We start from the raw sequence: 26,658 nt of genomic DNA on the forward strand, positions 1-26,658 counted from the left end.
TTTCATCCGCGTTGGTTGTGTGTCCGGTGCTCCGCTAAAAGTAACAAAAAGTGCACAAATTGCCGGGAGAAAATGTTACATTAACGATATTTTCGGTTAATGCTAAGCACACGGATACGGATACTCCGATATATACGCAGTTCGCAACCAAAATCGGTGCAATACGCGGATTCGCGCAAACACAAAGCAGCGCCTGTAAAAATCGAAGCCGAAACGAAACAATAACAAATGCTCTGAAGTTCTTACCAAATAATTTGCACCGACAGAAAAAGAGTGGTGAAAAGTGGGCAAAAGTGATCGAAAAGATCTAAAAAGTTTGTTCAAATAGAGAAAGTGTATGGTTAAAAGTGTGTTCCTGGTGATAAATCGGTAAAAATCGTTCGCTTTCGTTTTTGTTGTGGTCGCCGTTCGCAGAGTTTATGCAAATGTGGTAAGACACCGTGGAACTTGGCCATATTTTCTCTGTTTTGCTCGACTCCGAATGCCTAGCAACTCGATAAAAAGGGCGCTAAAAAGCTGAAGCTGAAGGTCTCTCGACTCGCCAAACAAATTCGAGATTCACAAATAACAAGTGTGAAGAGCAGGCAAACAAGAAAACCAAACGCATTTGATTTCCCATTCTGATTTCCCGTGTTCTAGTTCTTTGTGTTTTTCTCACTTCCCCCTCTCCATCTCTTTCTGCCCCGCTGGCTTTTGTTTGACTTTTCTGGCCATCGCTCGATCGCGCCATCTCGCTCGCACACCGTATATTTTCAGCTGTTGATCTATTTTTAATTTCATTATCGTGTACTGCAAGTTTTTTAAATCCGTTTCTGTGTCAATTAGTTTGAGGAATTAGCGCAGGCACGGAAAAGCGTCAAATCAGCGCAAATAACTTTCATTTATTTACATTTCTCTGCCGCGATAAAGCGTTTCGGTAGTGAACCCCTTTCATTTAACAAGTATTTCCTTTTGAAGTGCGGCGATAACGCCACTAGAAGTTGACCCATTAGCTTAACGGTCAGATTACTCATGGTCATGGATGAACGCTTAAAAAGCGAGTGATAATCATAAATGAGAGGGGAGTGGAGAACAAAATATTATTACAAAAATATATATACTGAAGTTTTTTGCCGACCGGATGTCCCTTTTTGCTCATCCAAGCATCAGTTTAATTTCCTAAAAAATTAAAGGTTTTTTAAACATTAAATGTTTCTAGTAGTTTGACCGCAGTTGCATTCTTGGGTGGGGTTTAAAAACTGGGCTTCAGTGTTATCAGTCTTGGGTTTAGAACACATGGCACTGCTGTTTGTTGTTTGGGGCAATGTACATACATATGTATATAAATCAAGGTGTTTGTTTATTATTTACACACTTCAATTAGAAGCCGGCAGCACATGACTGCGTTAAAAATAATCGTTAAAATCAAACAATTGCATACATATTAAATGCATGTTTGAGTTAATAGTAATGATTTACATTTCTTTGCAACATATTATTATCTATGTGGTTCTCATTTGTATTTGACAAACGGAAATGTTACCTCATGCTTTGAAAAACATTTAAATATTTCGTTTTGACTCATTTTTGAATGAGGCATTGCATCCGTTGCGGTTTTGGCTTTGTTGTCGCTTGTTGCGTTCCCAGATATTTATTTGCAATCAATAAATGACGCATTTCGTTCGGTGGGACACACGACTATCGCCCGTCTAGACCAGTGGCATTATCATCGGCTTGGGCATCTGACTGCTTTGTTGTTTGCTTTCTCAATGAAACACTAATTCCAAAAGCTGCTGATGACTTCATGAATATTTTTAAAAATTACCTATTAACTCAATTGCTTTCATGTCATAATTGCCTCTTTATGTTTGATTTCTGATCAGATCAATGATTTTGAACTTTGATTTCGGCGTTTGTTCTTTTGTTTTGCTTAGCCAATTAAAATTTTCATAGATCTTTAAACAATATAATGTTTTGATTTGCGGCCAATCGCCTTTGAGTTGGTTGCCGAAAAATGTTTGGGGTAAAATTTAATGATGAAAACTCTGAGATGTACACAAATCAAGTCATTAAACTTCAATGCAGCGTGCAGGCCTACAGCCACATTGATTAATTACCAAAAAAAAAAGGGACGAAAAATAATCTCCATCATTAGTTCTCATTTCATTTATCAAAGTAGCTTTTTTTGATTGCTTCTTCGTTGTAAGATGGAAGGAAATGTTGTTGCAATTAGTTTATGTTGCCCTGTGCAACCTCGGAAAGTTCTCCACGAAATGTTTCAGTGTCAGTGGCTAAAAGTCGTTACCACCGAACGCCCACCCACCTTTAAACAGAATTTGGCACGAGGAAATTTCACTTTTATTGTGGAAAGCCAACCAAACCAACCAACCGAGCGACAACAGACCGTTCACATCTAACCCCAGCTATATATTATATAGTATATCTATACTATATGTGTGCAGATTGGATAGGTAGCCAGCCCTTTTGGATGGCGGTGGATGAGCCGAAGGAGTATGTTTTTGGGTATCCACATTTATAAAACTGCAACAGCTGCAGTTATTTTTGCAGCTTGTTTTGTTTGTCTCTCGATGATGCCACTGCGATTTTTCTTTTGTGTTCGCTCGAACCCTTTATTTCATACGCCCCGTTTCCCGCCTTTAACATTTATGTTCGATTTTTGCATCTATGCAACCTACATGTGTAAAAAACCCATTTGGAAAATTAAGAATAAACATATGGGTTAAATGAATTTACATCCGAATCGATATCTTTAAAAAACAGGGCTTGAATAGATACAATTTTTAAATTAGAATGTTTTAATCGTTAGCCCCTTTACAATTAGGATTTGCTTATTGAACTAGCTAAATATTTGTCTTTGCCTCTCTTAATCTAATAGTTGTACTTTTGGTAAACCACACCAAAGACATGACTTGGCCTATTTGCTGTCTTATTTCCAGTGACTTGCCCACATTTTCGGTTTTCTGGCCGGAACACCTACAGGTATATAGGATGCATTTAAAGGAGGCGAAGGGCAGCAGCTGTTATGGTTTCCTCCGTATTTTCCTACCTGCTCTTGGCCTTTGCCTTGTTGTGGCCTTTTTGGAACCGAAATACTTCAACAAAATGCTGCCGCCAGAGGCGAGCAAGAAACCTAAAATAAAGAAAACGAATTACTTAACATTTTATGCGTTGTTGCGTCATCGCACACGGAACCACAGTGGTATATATCTATATCTAGATACAATAAAACAAAAGTCTCATTCTGTCTGTGAGTCTGGTTTGAAATTTAGTCAGCTGCCGGTCTCGCACATAGAACTCGTTTTTAGATTTAGCTTTATTTCAGCGCTTTCAACGCATACCAAGAACATATTTTACATTTTATGTGAGAATTTCCTTCGATTCCACATTTGCTAAGCTGTCAGCGCTTCTAAATGCGTTAATTAAATTTTAGTTTTATCGCAGTCAGTTTCTATCAGAAATAATATACATCTATGTATCTTATCGTGGCATTGTGGGTGTGCGGCCAGCAATCGGGAAATAAAATAAATATAAGTTTGCACGGGCGAAAATACTTATTCAGATAGTTCTGAGCATATCGAGTATATATATGTAGATAATCCTAGCTGGTTGACTTCTCATGCGTGATTGTTATTGTTGCCGATTTTTCGCACTGTTTCGATGGCCGTGAGAAACCAACTGAGTCTGGGTTTACAATTTTCATTGAGTTTTCTTCTTTGTTGTCTTGGCTTTCGATCTTGAATTCCCCCTTTACAAAGTGTGCAATGCTGCGCGTGGATGGTTGTGGACATGCTTCACTGCCACTCGGGAATTTATTTATAAAGAATATTTTTATCCTCCTACGGCATCTTGTTTAGAGTGTAAGCAAATCATTTAAATAGTTTAAGAAAATTAGTTCGATGCTAACTATCACAAAGAATCTTTGCGCATTGATAGCTCCAAACAAAAAGTTCTTACTTCCACTGAAAGGAGATTATAAACTAGATAAACTTCTGCCTGAAAAGCACATTTATTATATTTAATTAAAAGTATTTTTAGTATAGATTAAATAAACTTCGACTAACATACATAACTTTTTAATCGAGTTGTTAGATAACTTTGTACGTCATTTGACAAGCCCCACCTTCATTTGAATAAAATGCGCCCCGTTTCAGGGCCAAAACCTGTTGACTCAACTATGTGTATCCCTCGGGTCGAGTTGAGTCAACTATTTGGAAGCATGTTAATGTCAGGTCGTAATCCGAAGGACCGCCCGTCAGGACGACACTCATTTGACAGCCTAGCCCGCACTCCCGTTTCTAATTTGCAAAAGAAATGTGTCTGGAAAAAACTGTTGCGTGTCTTCTCTGAGGGATTGGGCAATGGAACGAAGGTCGTAGCAACTATTTCGTTGATATATGATGATGAATGAGGAGAGCATGGCACTTAGCACTGAGAGTCCTCCTGTTCATATTTTAAGCAGGGGTCAAATGGCAACGAAATTAGCAAGAGAAAGGCAAAAGTGACTGTCATAAAACGACCAAAATATACTTTTATGATACCAAATGAAATGGAAAGTGGTAAGGAGGATGTCCAGTCCATTACCATTTCGCCACATTTGTCACTATTAATGTCGCGTTAGCGGAACGCGACAATTTTCTGGGCGGAGCAATTGCACACATGTACGTGCTCAGCGGGATTTTGGCCTTTCAAATAGATTAAAAAAAAGGGAAAAGGTATAAAAAACAAAGTGAATCATAAAAAACGGGAGGCGAACTAGCAGCTCCTACCTGCTCCTTCGGCCGAATGCATCAGCCAAATTGTTTGTTAATGGACAACAAGGCAGGAGCTATGCCAACTTGCTTCTTGCCCTTGCTTCAAACACACGGCACACATGGCGGATGTGGAATATGCTCTGACAGGTCAAACAGAGAGATGTGCGCGCTGCACATTTTATGATATTTGCACACTATGGAGAATCCACAGGCCGCATCGCCCACATGCCCCTGCCACTTTGTCGCCGATGCTCTTGTGCACAGCTGGTGCAGTTTACAGTGGTACAAAGTCGCCAAATTTTTGTATTCTAGTAGCACACATTACTGATTAGCCTAAATATTAACTACTCATTCAGTAAGAATTTAATTAATAAACTAAAAGTTCTTATCAAGTCCTATATTTATTCAACAAACTTCCTAGCTGTGCTAATAAAGACAATCCTCTTAAAAATAGAAATAGATGCGCCTGTTTAAAAATTAAATGCACTTGTATTTATAGACATGCCCAGAGTTTATTCCACGGTGGAAGCGGCGGAGGGGGCTCGCTCGCCAAGATAAATGTAGGCCAAGACCAGAGACGAATTGCATTTTGGTTAGACCGCCCCCATGTCTCCTCCTACGCCTCCTGCTCCTCCCTGGCCAGCTGCTGTCACTTTGAGTGAAACGAAGGCGTTGGCCACAGCTTGTCGGCCCATTAGCTCACTCTTTCTGCCCAGCGTCGCACACACAAAAACAAGTTAAATGTGTGTGCGCTGGTGTGTGTGTGGGGTCGCAACCACTTTGAAATTAATTTCCCTTGTGAAATTTACGTACACGTAATTGTAGAAGCTGCCCCAAACCCTTAACCGCTGCATAAAAAAGCGAGGAAAGTGCTGAAAGTGACCCAAATCTTCTCCAGATGCAATGACATGGCTGCCGTTGCATGTGAAGTTTACGATTCCATTCGGATTTATCACACATTAACCATAAATTCTGTGATTCAATTAACCCTTGTTGATTAATGCGGGCTGAAATGATATTCGAATGATAATTCATTTGGTTTGTTACTTGTAATGAAATATATGTTGCTGTTGGTCAAATAAAATTGTGTTCAATTTCACAGCATTACTTTTTTTTGAAACCTTTAATGTGACTTTCTTTCTTGAACCAAATAACCGATTTCTTACATTCATTGTGTAATTAAAACCACATTACCCTACGACTTTTCGCTTTAGAAGAGCTTAACATCTAAATACAGAACCTTTCTTACTTTTCAACTTATTCTAAAATAAAATGGCATGCGAAGTTCTCTGCTTTTATGGGCAAGCTTGCTTTTCAAACGCACACCAAGAATGTCAACTGAAGTTGGTTCATTATTTTCGCTACTCCCACTTTTCGGAATAAGCATTGCGTGCTATTAAGTAATTATGCTTTGATTCGCGGATAGTTACTTCTTTTAAAGCAAACGAACCCACGTGGCAACAAGGGGTTAACAATTTGCGGAGTAGTAGCGACATTGTCAATTTTCACACAAGGTGACGTCATCGTCGTTCTAAAACAGGAATCAGAATCAAAAGTAGTGTGACATCAATGGGTTCCCCCCAGCGACAATTGCAGCTGGCAGAGGTATCCAAGCCAGTGCAATAATTCTTGGATTACGAGCTTCTACAAAAGAAATAAACCTCCACTAAAAATAGAGCAAGTTGAAAGTGGGTAGCAAAAATAAAAAAGAAAAAAGAAAAGCCCATGCCACTCGCTGGACATTCGTAATTAATGGTAAATTAATGGGCCACAGACACGCGGCAAGGGAGGCAAGGAATACAGACTAACTGGACAGAGATTAGTTGGCTTTGTCAACGCTTTTCGGTTTCGCCAGTGCACTTGGGTAAATAGAATTGCAAATATTATTGCAAGAGTTGCCGCCCAGACAAAGTTCAAGTGACTGGGGGACTTGGCAATGAATGCCAGGGGGTTTCGGTGGGCACCAAGACGAGGATGAAGGTCGATCTGAGTGCGAGATGATGGCAGTCTGGCAATTAAGCTCGTCCCTTGCAGCTCAATTTCGTTATTCATGTAAGCGGCTTGAGATAAAGCGCTTCATCTTGATTATTCCGAAACTTCGAGAGAGTTGAAATGGGTGTTGTGCCAGGGACTTAAAGCTCCATTTTCTGACCAAGACCAGCTAGTGAAACCGCACGCATTCAAAATATGTGATTCTAAAGCATTTCAATGATAAGCACAATATATTTCCATGCTATTATTCATAACACAAATAATTATGAATGCAAGCAAGATAATTCTTTGGACAACAAACTAAAAGTACACATTCTTGCAAATTTATTGGCAATTTGTACATTTAACAATGATTTATTTGGAAATATAACTTTAAAATCACGTATACGCCACATGGCCCGACCTCTGGGACATTTTGCCAGCAGCTGCCTGCGTTTCGTTCAAAACAAATGTTAATGTTTGTTTTCAAGTGCCAAAACATGCATTTCATCTGCATTGAACATATCAAACAAGGGCAACACTGGGAATCTCAATAGCGACATTGATGTGCCAAGTTAACCCAATGAAAGCACACACCACATGAGAATGCTACTTATGTTCGAAATCGAAAGACAATAAACATTTCGATCGGAATGGAAATGGAAATCGAAATAATCGAAATGGGCCAAAGCAAAAGGCTGGCTAACCCCATGATTGCGGACAGGCAACAGCAGCTGGCACCTCGATTGGCATATAGATATCTGAGTATCTATGTATCTGAGTAGCTGAGTATCTGCGTATTCATATACATTATAATGCTTATAATATAATCACAAACAGCAGCAGCTCAGCAATCAGCGATGCGTGCATGGCAAATGAATTAGTTGCGAATAGCACGCGGGTTAAACATTTCATATTCATTGTCATTGTGGGGGGGTTAGAGATATAAGGGTTCCCCAAAAAGGGGGGTGTGTGCCTTGAAATGCCTGTGCAGGCCCATAATCACGCCCTAAAAGCATAGAAGCAACACGTGTGCCATTCGATTTTGATGGAACAATGCAGACTTGTCGCTTCCTTTCCGCCGTTGGAAGTGGAAAAGAGCTCCGATTATAGGATTACTTCGTCTTTATGTAATGATCGAATTATAAAACCAACATCATGCGTACCTTATGGGTTTTTAAAAAGGGTTAAAACATTCTGAAATTAAGCCTGCTGCCTTTCAGTAGCTGAATTCTATAGCATTTATCATGGAAGTACTTTATAAGCTGTATTTTAAGCATTTAATTATATTTATTTTGTTCTATAAAACCATCTTGCTTGTATCTGAAATAGCCATTCTCATTGCGTAGTCTGTGTATTAAACATCCATATAGACAGTCGCATTTCCATCAGCATTATTGTGCCATTAGACATCTGCTCAGACAGAGAATATGGCACGGTCTGCCGCCGCCTCCCCCTTTACCACCCCCTAGCCCCAAGAGCCCGCATTTATTTTGTTAAAACAGTGGAGTGCCTTTTTTGTTTTCATATGCCTACCACTGCTTTTTATCGCCATTTGGGGGCAAACCGGCTCGTTGTTGTGGTTCGTTCTATCATTCGTTTTTTTCCTGTCTATGGATGGTGGGGAAAGTGGGTGGTCGTGGGTGATTGTGGGGTTAGGTGTGGCACCACTTGAGGTTTGTCGGCTCGGTGGCTCAACTGCCCCAGAACCTCGCTTTTCGAATTTTCTGCCTGCCTCTCTCTTATTAGCTGACATTATGTCGGATATATTTGCGTTGGAGGCGTGGGTGGCGTCTCTTTTCCCCACGATTTCGCACTCTTTGTTGCTTTCTTTGTTTGCCGCCTTGTTGTTCTCATTAAACCAGCCAAAAGTGAGGAATTAAAAGTTTTGAACATGCCAAATTACGTCATGGCTGTTGATCTTTTTTCGCTATTCACTGAAATTAGCAGTTTTGTTGCTCATTTTTTGCTTATTTTTTATTTGCATTTGTAGTTTGTTTCACTGTGCATGTGAGGCATTAGGTAAGGAATTCATCATGTTTTTTCTCTATTATATGTTATATGTGACTTGAGTGGATCTGTAAATTAGCCAAAGAAACGAGTTCAATGAAACAACAACATTTTTACTGATAAAGAAGCACTTTAAGTGAATTCCGAATTTCTTTATCTTTTGTGCAAATGAAATAGAAAAAAATATTAGAAAATATAGCTGTATATATAAGTTCTTTTAAAAATATATAAGATAAGCAAAACAAAATATTGATTTAAATTATGGAAAGCTTTCGAACATATAAATGATAAACAAATATATTTCTATTGAAATTTTGTAGCTTTATAATGTTGTAAATAATCAAGCTTATTAATTCAATAAATAAAGGTATCAACTTTACCGAACTAACTTCTGAGAATTTATTAGCTAATTCAAACGTTTGATATGCTCCTTCGCCATTATCCTTTGGCATTCTGAATGGCTTTCTTTCTTTCATTCTTGGACTCGACAGTTTCTGCACCATTAGTTTAAACCGTATTCGAATAAATGCCACATTATGTGCCATTGAATATCAATTACACAACCTATATATGGATCCTAGTCTCGACTCCCTTAAGCTTGAGCTGCGTGGCCACTCCTCTTGCTACTTTCGCAACTGGAAAATGTGAAAAGCGGAAGCGGAAAATTGAAACTAACCCCACCCAATTCAGGATAGCGTGCGACTGCCGACTGCCACGCCTTCTCCTCAGCTTTGGCTGGATTTTATTTGCTTTCCTCGCAGTGTTAATTAAAATTGTGTCAAAGTTTATATCCGTGAAATATTTGGGGTCCGCTTAATTAAGAACGATTAATCTTTAAGCCTTAAAGTGCCAGTAGCAACAGGCATTGCGGGATTCCTTGGACTGAAACTCAAATGCAATTTGTTCTTTTCTTCATCTTTCAGCTGCTCTGCGCCGCTTGTGACAACAAATTGCACTCGAAGCTGAGGCTTTTATGAATGCTACTGCGTTGGAGTCGGAGTCTGAGTCCGGATACGCATCTGGAGGAGAACGGCGCCGGAGGCATCCATCAAAATGGTCTTCAGCTATGCGTGCATGGTGCTCCAGCGCATCGTGGTGCCAGCGGTCCTGGTACTCGGTGAGTACCCATATTTATGCCTCAAATTGGATATTTTATTACGGCAAATCATATATATTCTAATTTTTTGGAATCTTTAGCTGCCCTGATGCGACCAGTGGGCATATCCTTTGTGTACCTTCTGATGTTCTTTGTGTCGCCCTTCGTTCCGCTGGCCACGCGACGCAACTTCAAAGGATCTGTGACTGCCTTCTTCATCATCCTGCTGACGCTGAGCACGCTGGTCCTCTTGGGTCACATAACGCTCCAGATTCTGGCGGTCAGCCTCACGTTGCCCATCTACAACTGCTCGTTCAGTGAGCGTCTGCTGCGTCACATTGGCTTCGTGAGCTTTATTGATCTACAGTGGGTGTTTTGGCGATCACGTGGTGCCGTGCCGGTTTATTAATAATATATATTTTGTAGGCCCTTTGCCATCATCGAATGGCTGGTGCCTGAGGTGTTGGTTTTCGCCACCTCCCTGGGTTCGTATCTCACGGTGAAGCGAGTGGCCTCTCAGCCCGTCGGCGCCGAGCAGCTGGAGAACGGCGAAGTGGTCGATGGCCAGGCGGAAAATGCCCAGACATCTTCTCAGCCATCTGGCGCAGATGCCAATGGAGGAGATGTGCAACAGGCCACGGTCACCACGCCACTGCAGCAACAGCAGCAGCAGCTGAGGAAACGAGTGTCCATGATCAGCCAGCACATTCACTTTGAGGGCTTGGTCAAGATCTGTAAGTAGGAACTACTTATGGTGAACCCACTTAAAACGTAACATTATTGGGATAATTAGCATACTTAAGCTTTAGTTTGCCTACCACATTCTCCAGAAGTTGTTCAGACAACATACTCAGGGAATTCATGGGCTCCCCCCAAACGAATGTTTTTCAATGAAATTTAATGAATCGCTTCCATCGACAGCTCCTCTGTTCTGCCTGGCCACGCTGTTCTTTGCGGCCGTGCTGCGTCCCTCGGTGCCTGGCGGATTTTACTTTCTCATTTTCCTGCTGGCCGGCACCTACTGGGCAACATGCCAGACGCTGCAACGGTGCGTGTCCCATCAACGCCATCAATTCCGGACATCCTACTCACTTTTCCCTTTGTATTCTCGCACCTTTTTTTGTTGCAGGGGCTTTGCTTTGTTGCTGCGCTGCGTGATGGTCGTCCTCGTGCTGCACTCCCTGTCCATTGTATCCTACCAGACGCCATGGATGCAGAGCCACCTCAATCATACCACCCTGACAGCCCGGTAAGTAGAGGAGGGGTGGAAGAAGTGCCGGGAAATCATCAGACTATCATCTTTCTCTGCCCATCAGGTTGATTGGACTGGAACCGCTTATTGAATCCTACTGCTCGCCGGATATACGAGTCTTTCTGTACAATAATAAGCTATCCCTGGACTCGTACCTCAATCCCTTTGCGTTGTTCTTTGCCTACTTCGCACTGGCCCTGACCACCAAGCATCTCATTAAGCCACGGGTAAGTTTCAATTGTGAGAAAATTGAATTCCAATGAAGGAACAGCTCTTACTCTGGTTTAGGCAGATTTAGAGCAACTAACACAGATTATGATATTAAACAACAGGCTTGATTTAACAAGACTGAAAGCGGGCTTAATTAGAAATATTTATTTGGCTAAACTTTAAATAAGATAAACGTTCCGATTGGAACTAAATCGCTTTCATTCTTCTTAAAGATCTGGCCAACACTGGGATATAGTTTTATCTGCTCTCAATTTCTGCTCTTCTTATGCTGCCTTACGCATCCGGATAAACCACTTCAATTTCAAATCTTCTAACACAAAAATCTCTGCACGCCTAAACGAAAACATGATAAACACTCCTAACATCTAACAAACAAACAATTGTCACTAACACACCACACCGAACACCTGAACACCTAAACATTCAAATCCACAAACACCGGAACACCGAACTCGTTAGCTGGAGCCCAAACCCGCCACCGCATTTGGGCAGCAACTAGATTGCAATAGCAGCAGCATCAACAACACCACCACCGGCAACAAGGTCAACCGCCAGCTATCGCTGCTCACCTCGCAGACATCGCGGGGTCGTCGGGATGGGTCGAATCCTGGCGGAGGTGGAGCGACCATTACCACCACCACGACCACCACCAACGCCACCTCCTCCACTGCAATCCGCAATCAGCGCTTGAGTGTAAGCGAGCGAGTGGATTGGGCCAGGGTTTCTGTTTTGATCTCCATTCAGTGTGTGAATGTTGAATATTTCTGGGGATTTTGGGGGCACAATGAATTGGAATGGGTGTACTAGAATGGGGACACAGAAAATTCCCAATAAGCCGGCTTACCTAGATGACCTGAAAAGTATAATCCATTACGAAAACTTTATGGAAAACTTATCTCAGCTGAACGTTTTTATTTGCATACTTCATTTTCAAATGCACTAATAGGTTTATTTTTTTGGTTTTAAATACGATTACAGACTTTAAATTTAAATTAATATTGCGGGGATAATGAAATTAGTATCAGGATTAGAACTAGGACAAACACTAAACACAATTAGTGGCCGCAACTAAAACCCAACTAAATGTTCGTCTGTGCCTTAATGTTTAACCCCAAAACTGCGCCGAAATTTATCCGATTTGTGTGCGCTTTTGCTGAAGTCTGACCACCATTTTCTTTTTCTTTGCGATTTTCCTGCCATTTTCCTTTTTGTATGTTTGTTTTTCTTTTGATTTTTGTTTATGCTCTCTCTTTTATTACTTCCGCTTTAGGTTTCTTTGCGCCGAGATCAGCGTGCAACGTTGAATGAACCGACTGAGACGACGCCTGTACGTAAACTAACTCCACTTTGCGCCAATAGCGTGTATCTTTCTCCCAGCCTAACCCCAAAGCCTAATCATTAGACTAGTTCTAGCCTATCTCTATCTCTGCCTCTGTTCTCTATATATCATTTGGATTAAGCTTTCCTAACGTCTGCCATTTGTCTATGTTAAACTGTACTCGTCTAAATCTAACATCTCTAGCGATCTGTAGTACTAATCGCCGTAGTATTTCCCCCGATATCAAGGGATATTCTAACCCATACTATAAACTAAACATTGTACTAAATGCGCCAGTGTGTCTGTATGTATGTGTTCTGGGTCATAGAGCACCGCCAATGCGATACAAAATAGTTTGCAACTCTCACCCGGATAGTTAACTATCGCCATCAACACCCGTAGTGCCCTAGAACTTTAGAACTCTTTGTCTGTACATATCTTGTTTAGTAAGCTGATCTCTCTTCTTAATGTCTGTCCTGTTAAACCCAATCTCCCAGCTAATAAAAACATATCTGAATCCATAGTTGGTGCGCCAAAGCACGCGAAAGGCTGGAAAGGCCCAACCGCTGGAAAGTGGATCCTCGGTGGCGCCCAGTGTCACTCAGCGGGGCAATGACATTCAGCTGGACTCGATGGAGCAGCGATCGGAGCAGGAGAACACCACCACATCCATACTGGATCAAATATCGTATGGATTCGTCAGCGTGGGAGGATTCATATATCAGAACAGCTATATATTCACAAACATTCTTATGATGGTAAGTCAGTGCACATATATCTTGAAGTTATGGTATAGTTTTTCAAATATTCAATCTCTTGATAGGCCTGGTCCATAGTGTATCACAGTTGGCTGACTTTTGTCCTGTTGCTGTGGGCCAACGTGCTATGGATGATTCCCAACCAGAGGAAGGCCATGATGCGGTCCAGTCCCTTTATAGTGTTGTATGCTGAGGCCCTGTTGATTGCCCAATACATATACGGCATGGATCTCAACAACGAAGAGCTGCCCACGAGCGTTCCCGTAAGATTGCGACACTTAAGTTACGAATTAAATTTAATTAACTGAAGTATTTGCAGACTGCGGGCATTAACCTGCAACAAATTGGCTTCGAACGACCCATCGAGAACCAAATGCGTCCATGTGTGCCGCTGATCGTGAAGACAGCGTTTGTGCTAATGTTTTGGGTGACGTCCCGACAGTTCTTCAAGGAGAAGCGCGATCGCCGAAGAGACAGCACTCTGGCGGACATCATTGCCCCACTGCAGATCACTGTGGGATCGGCTGGCTCCAGCTACCTCATCAACGATGGCAAGAAGACCTCAAAGTTCCTAAAAAAGGCCGGCGATGTGATCAAGAATCTACTGGTGCGCCTGTGGATCTGGCTACTCGTGCTGGTTATCTTCCTTTGCGCCATCACTGGCGAGAACATGACCGGCTTCCGCATCTGCTACATGGCCCTGTTCCTATTCTTCTTGCTAGTTTTTCAATCGTCGTCCAAGGCGTGGGTTAAGATCATGTACGGCTTCTGGCTGTTTCTGATCTTCTATGCCATGTCCATACTTATATTGATTTACACATATCAATTCGACAAGTTCGACAAGTACTGGAGCGACTATCTCAATGTGTCAGCGACTTTGTAAGTTGGCTTGTTTTCTAAACTTATATCTTTAAGTAGACCATGCTCAACGTTAGGTTAACCGATCTAACCAAAATGTATGCTTTTTAGGCAAAAGGATATCGGCCTTAAGCGCTATCAGACCAAGGATCTGTTCCTCCATTTGGTATCACCGACGATAATTGTGATCCTGACCGTCATCCAAGTGCACTACTTCCACAAGCGCTTCATCGCATCATTGCAACAGCAGCCGTTGGCTGGCGGATCGGCACATCAGAAACCCACGGAGACAACTGCCTTGGAACCGGCGCCATCGAAGCGACGTGGCAGCGCCGGTTCACTGCGTAGATCCCAGGGTCCATCGGCGGAGGCTGCTCCAGGAGCCACCACCGATTTCGAGACATCTGTACGAGACTTGGTGCGCATATCGTTCCGCAAGATCAAGAACAAGTCGGAGTACATCTTCAAGAACTTCAAGGATGTCTTCTGGCGCTTCCTGGAGCTGCACATCATGAAGGCTGTGTATATCGCAGCCTTCGTGTGCAGTGTCAGCGAAGTCTGCGTACTGCACATTATCTTTGTGGGTTTCTGTGTGCTGGGCGCCACCTCGCGGAAGGCCGTCCAGGTGGTGATCAGCCGCCTCATCTCGTTCATTGTCACCGTCATAGTTCTGTCCAAGATGATCTACCAGATCGAGTACCTGAGTCACTCGCAGCACAACGTGGTTTGTGTAAGTGAATGTTATCCCATGAGAAAGCTCCTTATATTTTAATCTTAATCATATTTCGCAGTCTGACAACCGGACTGCCAACAATGCGGAGTGGATTGGCCTCACCAAGGCTGACAAGGTAACCGGCGGACTGATGAGCCTGTTGCGCACCTACATCATCTACATGGTTATTGCGACCATGCACGCAGTGATCAGTTTGCGGCAGCTTCAAATGCGCGTCAAGATCGGAGCACTGAATGCTCCACCCACCAAGCTGCTTTTCCCCAATATTATTCGAGCTGATGCTGAGAAGGATCTGGTGGGACTGGTCAAGTATCTCCTCAACTTTGGCTTCTACAAATTCGGCATTGAGATATCGCTAATCGCGCTGGTCTCCACCATCACATATCGTCAGGATATTGTGGCCGTAGTCTATGCTCTGTGGCTGGTGGTGCTTTTGCTTCTGCGGAGATCGCAGTGCGCCAAAATATGGGGCGTTTTTCAGGCATTCTTTGCCATCTCCATACTGACACAGTATATAGTGCTGGTAGGACTGCCGCCGAGCTCATGCCTGGGTATGATATGAATCAATCAATATAAATGCAGTTTAATAACGTATTTGTATGCCTGCAGTGTTTCCCTGGGATGAAGGTCCCTTCGGCGAGGGCATACAACGATGGACGATGCTGCCAGGAGCCCTGCACTTCAACCACGTACCCAAACTGATCTTCGACTTCATTGTCTTGGTCATTCTGAACCGACAGAAGAGTATCTTCTGCATCGAACAGCGTTATGCCAGTAACGACGACTATCCGGGTGGCAGCAATCGCAGTGTGATCGCGGATATTGCTCAGCTAGGTCGCGTTCCCTTCGACAATCCCACCCACGACTTTTGCTCTTACATCCGGAACTACTCGGACATCCTCAAGAACGGAGTGCTGTGCGGCTTCTACTGGTTTACTCTGGCAGTTGTTTTCTTGGCCGGCACCAATATTGCGGATCTGCTGGCACTGGGTTATCTGATCGGAGCTTTTATCTTCCTGTGGCAGGGATCGGATTTCTATCTGCGTCCCATACACACCATCATCTTTCGCTGGAAGTGGCTGCTGGCATTCAATGTTGCCAACATACTCATCAAGACGTCCTTCCAAATGGCCGGCTGTTTGTTCATGACCCAACTGACGAAAGACTGCTGCTGGCTGGTGCACATGCTCGGCATCACCTGTACGAGCAATGTGCTTACAGAGCAAATAATGCTGCCCGAGGAGGCTGAACTGGCGCTTAAGCCAGGCGAATGTCCTAAGATCACCCACCAGGTGGTCCTCCTGTGGGACACGATTTGCTTCGCCTTCATCATCTTCCAGCTGCGCATCTTCAAGTCGCACTACTTCTGTCACATCATAACGGACACCAAAGCAAATAACATCCTGGCCTCAAGGTGGGTTTTTAAATCTCCAGCCATTCTATCGATCAATTGATTGAACAATTTTTATCACAGAGGAGCCGACATCATTGAGAGTCTACGACATAAGCAGATTGCGCATCGCCACGACCATGAAAAGCAGGTGCTACATAAGATCAAGCGAAAGATGGAGCGCATCCGTGCCACGCAGCAGAAGATGCTGCGCCCCTTGGACAAACAAACCCACTTCGACGGTAAGTGCTTGCACCATCACTTCCAGGGGTTTTTTTCCTCCCCTTTCTGTAATTTTTTGGAGCTCGAACTTCTCGTCGCGTTTTTTGCAATTTCCCCTTTTGTATTTTGATCGTTGGAAATTGTCGCGTGTGTGTCTTACATTAATCTTTGGCTTCGTGAAGGGCGACGCACGCCCTCAGAGCACGCAATGTCCGATGTGGCGCCTTTGGCCCACAATAGCAGCTTCACCTCTTGTCAGGGATCTGGCTATCTGACCCCAGATGAGCATAGCTCCGCCACCTCTGGCACTTCATCGCCAGCCAGAGCTTCGATCCTCTCCAGCAGTGGAGGCAGCGTGGAAAGCGTGGACAGCGCAGACGCTGCCGTGATTATTGAACCGGAAATCAATGTGATGCCGTGTGAGGAGATTACGGACTATGTGGATGTACAGTCGGTCAGCGAGGAGGAGACAACTGTGGCAATGCCTAAGAAGCATGTTAGCTCTCAATCGAAGGAATGTGTGTTCAAAAGCCCAGAACCTTCGAAGCCAACCACGCCCAGTACGGATGCGTTGTCTACTCTCCTGACCGAGGGATTTTTGGAACCGAAAAGGATCTCTTTGGGATTAGCTCCTCCTGAGCTAAGTCCTACGGTTGGGATGCAGTGCCTGGCTCCTCCGTTGGCCGCTTATGCCACAGCCATGGCTTCCAGTGCAGCCAGCTCTGTGATGTCCTCCAATCTGACTCCAAATCTTCGACGAGAACATCGTCGCCAGTCGTCAACCAATGCCGCTGTATCCTGGAACGAAACGGTATCCATCAAACGATCGCCCATGAAAAAGCAAATGGTAAAAAGTGGAAAGTGTGGGATGCAAACCGTTCATATTGTGTTATTTAGATTAAAGTGTTTATTTGATTAATTAATTAATTAATTTAGAAATTGAAAATCTAACAGAATTATGTTATAATACTTATAAGTGGTAAGACTGAAAAGTGTTCGGTTTGCATCCCAGAAGAAAACAATCGCTCACTCATTTATCCCACTTGCCAAACAGTCGGCGGATAAGGATGAGGTGGTTACCATGCGGCACAAGTCGCTACACCGCCGACACCAGAGCATGGGAAATGCCAGTTACTCCTTGGATGAGGCCAGCCAGTCGCAGCGCAAGCGGTTGTCCAGCAACTTATCCGGAGCTCGGGACGAGGCCGCTCTGCAATCCGCACAGAGACCACATAGCTGGGGACCCGTGGGTACGAGCTCCTATATGGAGTCGCTGATGTGCGCCTTCTACGAGACTGCTCTGCTGCATGGACCATGTATTGGATGAATCATTACTCTCAAATTCTAATGATAATTTTGCTCTATTTTAACGAAACTCTGTACAGAAAAAACAATTTGTTCAATGTGCGTGATCTTTAATCTTCAATAAAACCGATTGGGGTCCTGTGTAGCAGACCCCAAGAAACTGCCTCCATGGGTCTGGCCTGTAAATAACACTAAACTAGATTACTTAGCTCCCAATTACTTCCATTTGGGTTAATGGTTAAGTGCGCAATCAGAACTACTGAGCGCTGCTACAAGTGTATTATAAATCTCTTCATCGATCTAAATGTGATTGCTAGAATCAGTTTCTTAAGCTTCAGGGGGTTCACTTCTGTTGTAAATTAAGATTTTTGATCTGCATGGATGTAACTCTTCCAAATTTTTCTCAAAGCTTATTGTAATATAATACTTTTTTCTAAATATTTATTTTATTTCCTTCAAAACGGATATGGAATCTGGTTATATATTTCCACTGTCTATAAGCATATTGAATGCCTTGGATATCGGTTCAGAAATATACAATTTACAACATTTGAAGCATCGGCTAGCCGTTGTTAGATTATGTTTCATCTTGATTTCAATTACAGCCAAATGTCTAAATTCTGTTCGTTTTTCAACGTTTTATTTTTGATTATTTTTTTACTTGATTATTTTTTAGAACATGGTTATCCACTTCCTGCACCAACAGTACGCAGAAGGAAGGAAATTAAATTACATCCACATGGTAAAGTTTTTGTTTGTTGTGCCTCATTTGTTCGCTATCTAAGCTGCCCCATGCCATGTATATATAATCTCTACCCGATTAACTGCATGAAATTCTGTGTGCGCTGCTCTGTAATTTGAATGCATAAAGAAAAGCCGACTACTACTCCTAGCAACTATTTACTAATACCTATCTGAATGTTGTTAAACACCATAACTGCAACACTTCGTTGGAGCCGTGTGTAATAATGTTGTTTTCGATGTTCCCTGCAGCTACCCGTGCTGGTGACTACTATATGTTCGAGGAGATGGACGATAAGTTTGAGCTCGACTTGATACACGACGAGATCGACTTCCTCGAGGAGGAAAACATCACCGAGAGCGAGATGAAGATGCAGCGACGCAAGACCCTCTACGATGTGAGTTTCCGCATATTTCTAGATGGGATTCCTCTGAGTTTAGGCCATGCTGCATGCCATACTTGCCCGCATGACTTTCGAACCGTACTTAAATTCTTGCAAATTCCAACCCCTCCCAAAAAAAAAAAAAAAAAAAATCAAAATCAAATATTGCCCCGACTTGTGATCGAAGGTGTGGAAGGATCTAAATGATGCCGAGTATCGTCGCCACTTCTATATGCGTGAGCGTTCCTACGCCTCAGAGCCCGGCTCTCGCATTCTCCTGAAGTTGGACGACGAGAAGGAGAAGATTGGGCCCGATCTTGACCTGGCCAGCGACAACCATGAGGACGACGATACCATTGAGTGCGACCTGGGCATGCGCACCTCGACGCTGTCCGAACCGCTCGACTTCGGTCGTCGCAGCCAGACGCTGCTCGAGGTTGTGAGTCTATGGAGCAGAGCTACCTGCATATCTTGTCTTTAATTGGCGCACCTCCCGTTGATTTCACATATTTTGCTCACGAGCTCAAGTTTTTCAACTGCGCCCGCAATATCAAGCTGCCGACCAGCAGTTGGGCGCACTCACCTTAAAATACTGTACAAAAAAACAAATAAAAAAGATTTCTTGTATCTGCATATTGTATAAGCTTGGTTTTTCGTTAATATCGTGTAAATGTCTTTCTTACAGCTATTACCAGCCAGTGGTCTAACTCGCTATATTTATTTGAACCCACAGAAGTCGAAGGATGCACCCCCAGGCGAGTTTCCCTCCACCAGCAAGGGTATTTCCAAGGAGCGCGATGCGGCGACGGCTTCCAGTTCGGCTAGTCCAGCGCCCACTAGGGATGTGGGTGATCTGCCCGTGATTCCACCACCCTCGACTGGCCTGGGACGTGAGCAAACCTCCAAGGAGACCTCCGATAGCAAGTCCAAAATGGAAGTGGACAGCGGAGAGGTGACGGCCAAGGATTCGGATGAGGACTTTGATACCAATCCCATTATCAGACTGCTCGAGGGCTTCTTGGTCACGCTGACCATAAGACTGAACCGCTTCTCGCGCAACTATCGCTTTGTGAATCGCATCCTGGCCGGCGAAAAGAAGACCCTGAAGGTGAGTTGGATCTATCCTATCTATGCAGTATGGTACTTGTGACTAAAATTCCGATTTTGCTTCCCATTACAGGAGTCCAGTTCGTTGAACCGCCTGGGGCTGTCCAGTGCCGCTGCCATGTTCCACTTCCTCAAGTCCAATCTCGAGAGGTATTTAGAAAGCGATTCTGGAATCCAGCTCCAGTGTGCGCCGCTTGCGTTAAAATTTTGAATTAAGTTTTGATTTTTGGAAACTGGAAACCCCCGAACGTCGTAGAGTAGCGTGTTCTGGTCGCGTTACGAACCGTTCAATTTCTTTGTATTTAAGTTTGTTAATAGTTATGTTCGGTTTTTATTCAATTATTTATTTCGTATTCTTTTTCTTCTTTTTTTATTTGCATATCCGTTTTACTTTTGTGTTCCGTGTGTTTGAAACTCTGTACCTGCTTCCACAACATACTACTACTCTCGAAACCTACGACACACCTGACAAAATGTTTCACCACCTCACCTCCATCATTTGTGCCACCATGTTGTTGTTGATACCCGATCGATCGATTGATGTTGCTGTTGCTGCTGTTGCGATGAAAGCGATGAAAGTGACCCGCCCGCCTCCTCATCCACCCCGCGGCGGGTGGTGATCGCACCTACAAATGCCACCGAGCACTCAGACCCCACCAGCACCACACTGAACACGAACACGACAACCACACCGCTATCACCACCAGAACCACTGCAACCAACTACAACCAGTACACCACAGCAACAGCATCAGCATATTCGCGCTGCCGAAGAAATCATCGAACTCCCTGTAGATACCGTGGATGGAGTCGCCCATAGGTAACCCAAAACCACATGAAAATCGTTCTTTTAAATGCGGGGATTCCAAAAGCGTTATGATCATATCTTCTATTCTACTAGACCAGTTGCAAAATTCGATTTTTCAAGTAAAATGCAAATATTTAGCTTAATAATACGACTCAAACACAATCAAAATGAAATTGAAATACTTAATCAATCTTCAGTTTTTCCGAATCCTATCCGCACATTTTGTTTCACATGCACTTACATGTTCTTTTCGAAATTAGAAAATAATGAATTATACCTCATTTCATTAGAGTAGAGATAATTTCCATGTGATTATGTATACGTCAAAGACGAAATTTCCAGAATGAACAAAAACAGATCCTTACTAATTTATTTTTCTTACATTTTACATTTTTCTGCGCGCATTTCGATCATCCGAATCAATTTTTGTTTTGTTAGAAAACAATCAATCAATTCATCGCCGCCAGCCAAGGGGTAAGTAGATCGAACCATTCTACCAATCTATATCTAAATCGAGATCAGTAAAAACTCAACTAACCACACATCAAAGTGTCTGCTCTCTAAGACTCTACCGAGATCTCCGAATACTTGAGCAATTTTCTCTATTTTCATTGTGACACCTATTTTCCATTTCACTCCATTCTCCATTTCTGTTGCCCCCATCCACGCGCTGTATCAAATATGTATAACTCGTATATATAGCACGATGCTCAGTCGAAAATCGGATTGTGGCCTGCCTGAGATACGTATTAAAGCGCCATCTGTCGAGCGCGGTGCACACTATTACCATAATCACCACAGCGGCGGTGGCTCAGGATCCTTGAGCAAACACTGGTCCTACGAGCAGGTGGACAGGTACTGGTCCCGCCCACTAACTATGCGTATAGCCCACTTACCCCCTAGCCTATTGATGTGCCTATTCATGTGTTGGTGTCTTTCGGTTTGTGCTCGTAACGCTCTATAACTCTCTCTTCACAGGCGGGTCGATTTTACGAGAACTTAAAACCAGAGTTTACAAGCTTACATACCTTTTGATAAAAAGTACCCAGTTATTACTAATTTTTGATTAAAGTAAATTTTAAAATATATAAGAATTAGAATCTGCTCAGCGTGCAATTAAATATAAATTCAAATACATATCAATATTTTTCAAATAGAAAACTAATTTACAATTAAAGGTAAAACTACAAATGAAGTCTAACATTCCAGTGCAGTATAAATCGACCCACCCAACTCTATATCTTCATATCTATCTTTTAAGCTCATGCCCATCCTCATGACCATGATCATCGCCCAGACCCATGACTACTTTAAAATCTATCACGACTCTGTCTCTTCCCTTTGTATCTTTTGGTAACTGTAACTGCATCTATTTCTGTATTTGTATCTGTGTCTCTGCCTCTCCACTAAGTTGTATTCGCTGCTATGATTTAAATCTATCTCTATGCGTTCTTTGCTAGTATGTACCGTTGTCTGGCTTCGATTTATCCCAGTTTAAAACAATTTTTGTGTTCCACCCGAGTTCCACATGATGCACTCGCATGTAGACTGTGGAGCATGCAGCGCACACATTTCAATAAAGAAAAACGGCACCCAGCATGTGAAGTTGATAGATTCCACGAATGTGCATAGGGATTATCATTTATTATCTAATATTGTTCCGACGATCTTCCAGCGCGGGCGAATTCAATCTGGAGGAGGAGAACTTCGCCCAGAGAGATCATCATATCATTGTCGAGGTGCTGATCTCCTCGTGGTATGCCCTGTTGGCCAACACGGATCTCATCTGCTACATTGTGGTGTTCATCAATCAGGTAAGAAATTGAATTCATATGCCCTGCGAATTTATTTGATATCATTTTCATTTCTAGGTGGTCAATGCCAGTCTCATTTCGCTGCCGTTGCCCATTATGGTCTTTTTGTGGGGTACACTGTCTCTGCCGCGTCCCACTAAAACCTTCTGGGTCACTCTGATTGCTTACACCCAGGCCATCGTCCTGATCAAGTGCATCTTCCAGTTTAAGCTGATCTGGTCCAATTACCACCAACTGCCCAATCAGCCGCTGACACCTGCCAAAATATTCGGCGTTGAGAACAAGGCCCACTATGCGATTTATGACCTGATCCTGTTGCTGGTTTTATTCCTGCATCGCTATCTGCTTAAATCACAAGGCCTGTGGAAATCGGGCTACAAGGACACGGACAACCAGTTCACCAAACCCACCGCTAGCATGTAAATTACAGAATATTTTTAAAAAAACAGACTACTTTATTTAACCTTCGCTCTTATTTTAGTGATGAACGCGACGATAGCGACAACCTGTCCCAACCGGACTCCCGCCAGCTAAACGATGATGCTGCTCAGAAGCTGAGTCTTCAAGTGAGCCAGGCTTCTTTGCCAGGATCGCCAGAGTTCAGCAAGACGGGCATCAATCAGCTAGAGTAAGTAAAAGACTAACGAACAAAGAAATCCTTAATAAAAATAATCGTTTTTATTTCAGGCGCACCAAGTACACTTCATCGCTGTACAAATTCTTCTTCAGTTTGGTCCACAAATCCCGTCTAGCCACAGATGTATACGCTCTGATGTTCCTCTGCGATTTTGTGAACTTCTTTGTGCTACTTTTCGGCTTCACGGCATTTGGAGTGAGTACAATTTATATAATTTATAAATTTCTAGAGATTATAATCATTCTATTCTCTGCCTTTAGACTCAGCAAACGGAAAGTGATGAAGGTGTACAGACATATCTTGCGGAAAACAAAGTGCCCATACCATTCCTGATTATGCTACTGGTTCAGTTCCTGCTCATCGTCATTGATCGCGCTTTGTATCTGCGCAAAGCCCTGGTGAACAAGATCATCTTCCACTTCTTTTCGGTTATCGGAATACACATCTGGATGTTCTTCGTTGTGCCTGCAGTTACGGAGCGCACATTCAACTCCCTCGCACCTCCAATAATATTCTACGTTATCAAGTGCTTTTACATGCTGCTCAGCTCTTATCAAATCAAATCCGGATACCCCAAGCGCATTCTGGGCAACTTCTTCACCAAGGGATTCTCGATGGTCAATATGATTGCCTTTAAGGTGTACATGCAGATTCCATTCCTGTACGAACTGCGAACCATATTAGATTGGGTGTGCATTGACAGCACCATGACCATTTTCGACTGGCTGAAGATGGAGGACATTTTCTCGAATATATATCTTATACGCTGCACCCGGCAGTCAGAGACTGATTTTCCGGCCATGAGAGCTCAGAAGAAGGCTTCACTTTCCAAGCTAATAATGGGTGGCACCGTCGTCCTGCTGATAGTGATTTGCATTTGGGGACCACTGTGTCTGTTTGCTCTTGGCAACGCGGTGGGCACCTCGAATGTACCCTTCCATGTGTCGCTATCTATACGAATTGGACCCTATGATCCTATCTATACAACGAACAACTACGACAGTATCTTCGAGATCAATCCTGAGATGTACTCTCAGATGACTAACGCATACATAAAGGAGAAACAGGCTTTGACGTTTATTGCCGGCTATGATGCAACGGATGTAGCTGCGGTTAGACTAGCTGGCAATTCACCATCTCTATGGAACATAGCACCGCCGGATAGGCAGCGACTACTAAATGATTTAAGAAACAGTAGGATATTAATATTCGATTACCTAATATTCAAATATCATTGATGAGCCTCCTTTTAATTTCAGATCACACACTGAAAGCCCGGTTTTCCTATTCCCTCACCCGAAAGGCTCCTGCGAAGGGGCTAAAGGAAAATGTGGGCGACGAGCATGCCATATCGCTGGACGAGTCTTTTGAGGGACGAGCAGCACTCATTCATATGCTAAGCGAAACCCACGATGTGGAGCCAATTCACAGCAATGGCACCACAAATGGTACCACTCCGGAAGTTGAAGAAGTGGTGGTGATACCCGGTATGATACCCAAGTTTATCAAGGTTCTCAATTCGGGCGACGCTGCGGTGGTAAGTGTTTTGAGCCCAAAACACTACGACTACCGACCGTTGGTTATCAAAATGCATCGAGATAACGAGACCAATGGGTTATGGTGGGAGATTCGGGACTATTGCAACGACACCTTTTACAACGAAACTCTATCGAAGTTTGCATACAACAACTGCACTTCGGGAATTGTGATGTACACGTTCAACGATAAAAAGTTCCCATCCACATTCAGCTTCCTCACAGCGGGAGGGTAAGTGGGCAAATGAATCCTTAAAAATTCATATATAAATTGTTCCATTTACTTCTGTAGCATAATTGGTCTGTACACCACCTTTGTGTTATTGGCCTCGCGCTTTATGAAGTCCTTCATTGGCGGGCAAAACAGAAAGATCATGTTTGAGGATCTGCCCTATGTTGATAGAGTGCTGCAGCTCTGTCTGGACATTTATCTGGTAAATCAAACAAAATTAGTTCTGAGCCATCGATAACCTCTTTCCGTTTTCTAGGTTCGGGAGGCATTGGAATTCGCTTTGGAAGAGGACCTGTTTGCCAAATTACTCTTCCTATACCGATCGCCCGAAACGCTTATCAAGTGGACCCGTCCCAAGGAGGAGTATGTGGACGATGATGGCGACACCGACTCGATTCCCAGTCGGATGAGCGTGCGCCGGCCGGAGCAACTGCAGCCACAGCAACCGCAATAACATAGGCCTAATCCAATCGCTTAACTAAAGTAGAGTTTGTTTACGTATTTAGTACGTATTGCGTTATAGTAGGTTTCATAGTCTTTTTTAAACGTTTTTATAAGGAGAAAGAGAACACAAATCGAAACACAAAAGTACGCATCACCTATTTATACAGTCGTTCGATTTTTTTGTCAAAAGTACTGCCCATGTGTAAAACTGTGTATTTAGTAAATAAGCGAAAAGTGTTGATGTTTGTTAATACAAACAATTGCAAATAATAGTGAATTGTAATTGCCTAATCAAGGAAATAATTTATTTAAGTTACTTCTAAATAAGTGTAAAAATTTAAGATGAAGTGCAAAAATACTAATAATAATGATGAAAACTCATATTCAGGGAATTTAGCATTTTACAGAAACCGTAAATATAATAACTAACCTAAAACATCCGAGTTATTAAGTAAAAATAGCGATTAAAATGTTTTATATTTATACAACAAAAACAATATCATGTAAAATTAGCCATTGCTTCGATTCGCATACATTTCTATGCTGTTTGCCTAATTGTGCCCTTTACAACTGATTAAAGATATTACGTCTATGTTATACTGTTTACTATATAACTAAATCGATACATATTGCATATATAGAGCGTTGACTTTAGTTTTAGGCATATCACTTGACATATTTTTGTATTGAATGCAAATATCATTTGCTTAAACGACTCCTTTCTAGGCAACTTCATATCAAAATTAAAAAATTTAATGATACAGTGCGTTGGCTTCGAATGGAAATTTCTCCCTTTTGCAATCTCTTAAAATTAGTAAACGCCAACTAGCTCGGTATGTTCTTTTTTTATATAGCAAAATGAAACTAAAATGATAAATGTAAAAATAATGAATTTTTATACTAAGAATCGAACAACTTAAAACGTAAATATAAAATGTATCTATTTTTTTAGCGATTCATTTTCAAAATTAGCTTATTAACTGCGTGGAATACTTGCGAAATAAAATAAAGAATTAAAATTGATTGTAATAAAAATTGATTGTGTAACTGTGTTTCAGTCTTA

At 42.6% G+C, this 26,658-nt stretch overlaps 1 protein-coding gene across 13 annotated transcripts; it reads left to right on the plus strand.

Annotated features, from left to right (window-relative positions):
• LOC6611627 (piezo-type mechanosensitive ion channel component) lies at window positions 1–26,630 on the plus strand. 13 transcript variants are annotated; one of them, XM_032727489.1, is made up of 31 exons: window positions 1–430; window positions 9,656–9,849; window positions 9,930–10,194; window positions 10,255–10,562; window positions 10,750–10,876; window positions 10,958–11,077; window positions 11,145–11,307; window positions 11,771–12,004; window positions 12,582–12,638; window positions 13,154–13,387; window positions 13,453–13,650; window positions 13,707–14,266; window positions 14,357–14,975; window positions 15,037–15,529; window positions 15,588–16,392; window positions 16,453–16,610; window positions 18,572–18,637; window positions 18,889–19,034; window positions 19,705–20,127; window positions 20,200–20,276; window positions 20,697–20,945; window positions 21,372–21,407; window positions 21,636–21,788; window positions 22,609–22,747; window positions 22,805–23,166; window positions 23,229–23,375; window positions 23,435–23,579; window positions 23,645–24,578; window positions 24,644–25,151; window positions 25,212–25,353; window positions 25,408–26,630. In XM_032727489.1, the coding sequence occupies exons 2-31, from the start codon at window positions 9,786–9,788 to the stop codon at window positions 25,603–25,605; spliced, it is 8,130 nt and encodes a 2,709-aa protein (XP_032583380.1). In that variant the 5' UTR covers window positions 1–430; window positions 9,656–9,785; the 3' UTR covers window positions 25,606–26,630. The 13 variants fall into 13 exon arrangements, with proteins under 13 accessions (XP_032583380.1, XP_032583381.1, XP_032583393.1 ...); XM_032727490.1 differs by having other exon boundaries at window positions 19,753–20,127; XM_032727502.1 differs by lacking the exons at window positions 11,771–12,004; window positions 12,582–12,638; window positions 18,572–18,637 and adding exons at window positions 16,773–17,437; window positions 17,645–17,906; window positions 19,207–19,458 and having other exon boundaries at window positions 19,753–20,127.
• The last annotated feature ends 28 nt before the right edge of the window (window positions 26,631–26,658 follow it).

Source organism: Drosophila sechellia, chromosome 2L, assembly GCF_004382195.2.
Source record: "Drosophila sechellia strain sech25 chromosome 2L, ASM438219v1, whole genome shotgun sequence".
In the NCBI taxonomy this organism is placed as follows: Eukaryota; Metazoa; Arthropoda; class Insecta; order Diptera; family Drosophilidae; genus Drosophila; species Drosophila sechellia.

What these genes read in the sequence shown, in the direction of transcription:
- LOC6611627 (XM_032727502.1), top strand. Translation starts at nt 9,786, where the DNA reads ATGGTCTTCAGCTATGCGTGCATGGTGCTCCAGCGCATCGTGGTGCCA. An exon ending in ACTAAATGATTTAAGAAACA is followed by an intron (nt 24,579 to 24,643) that starts GTAGGATATTAA and finishes TTTTAATTTCAG; the next exon opens with ATCACACACTGAAAGCCCGG. An exon ending in AGCTTCCTCACAGCGGGAGG is followed by an intron (nt 25,152 to 25,211) that starts GTAAGTGGGCAA and finishes TTACTTCTGTAG; the next exon opens with CATAATTGGTCTGTACACCA.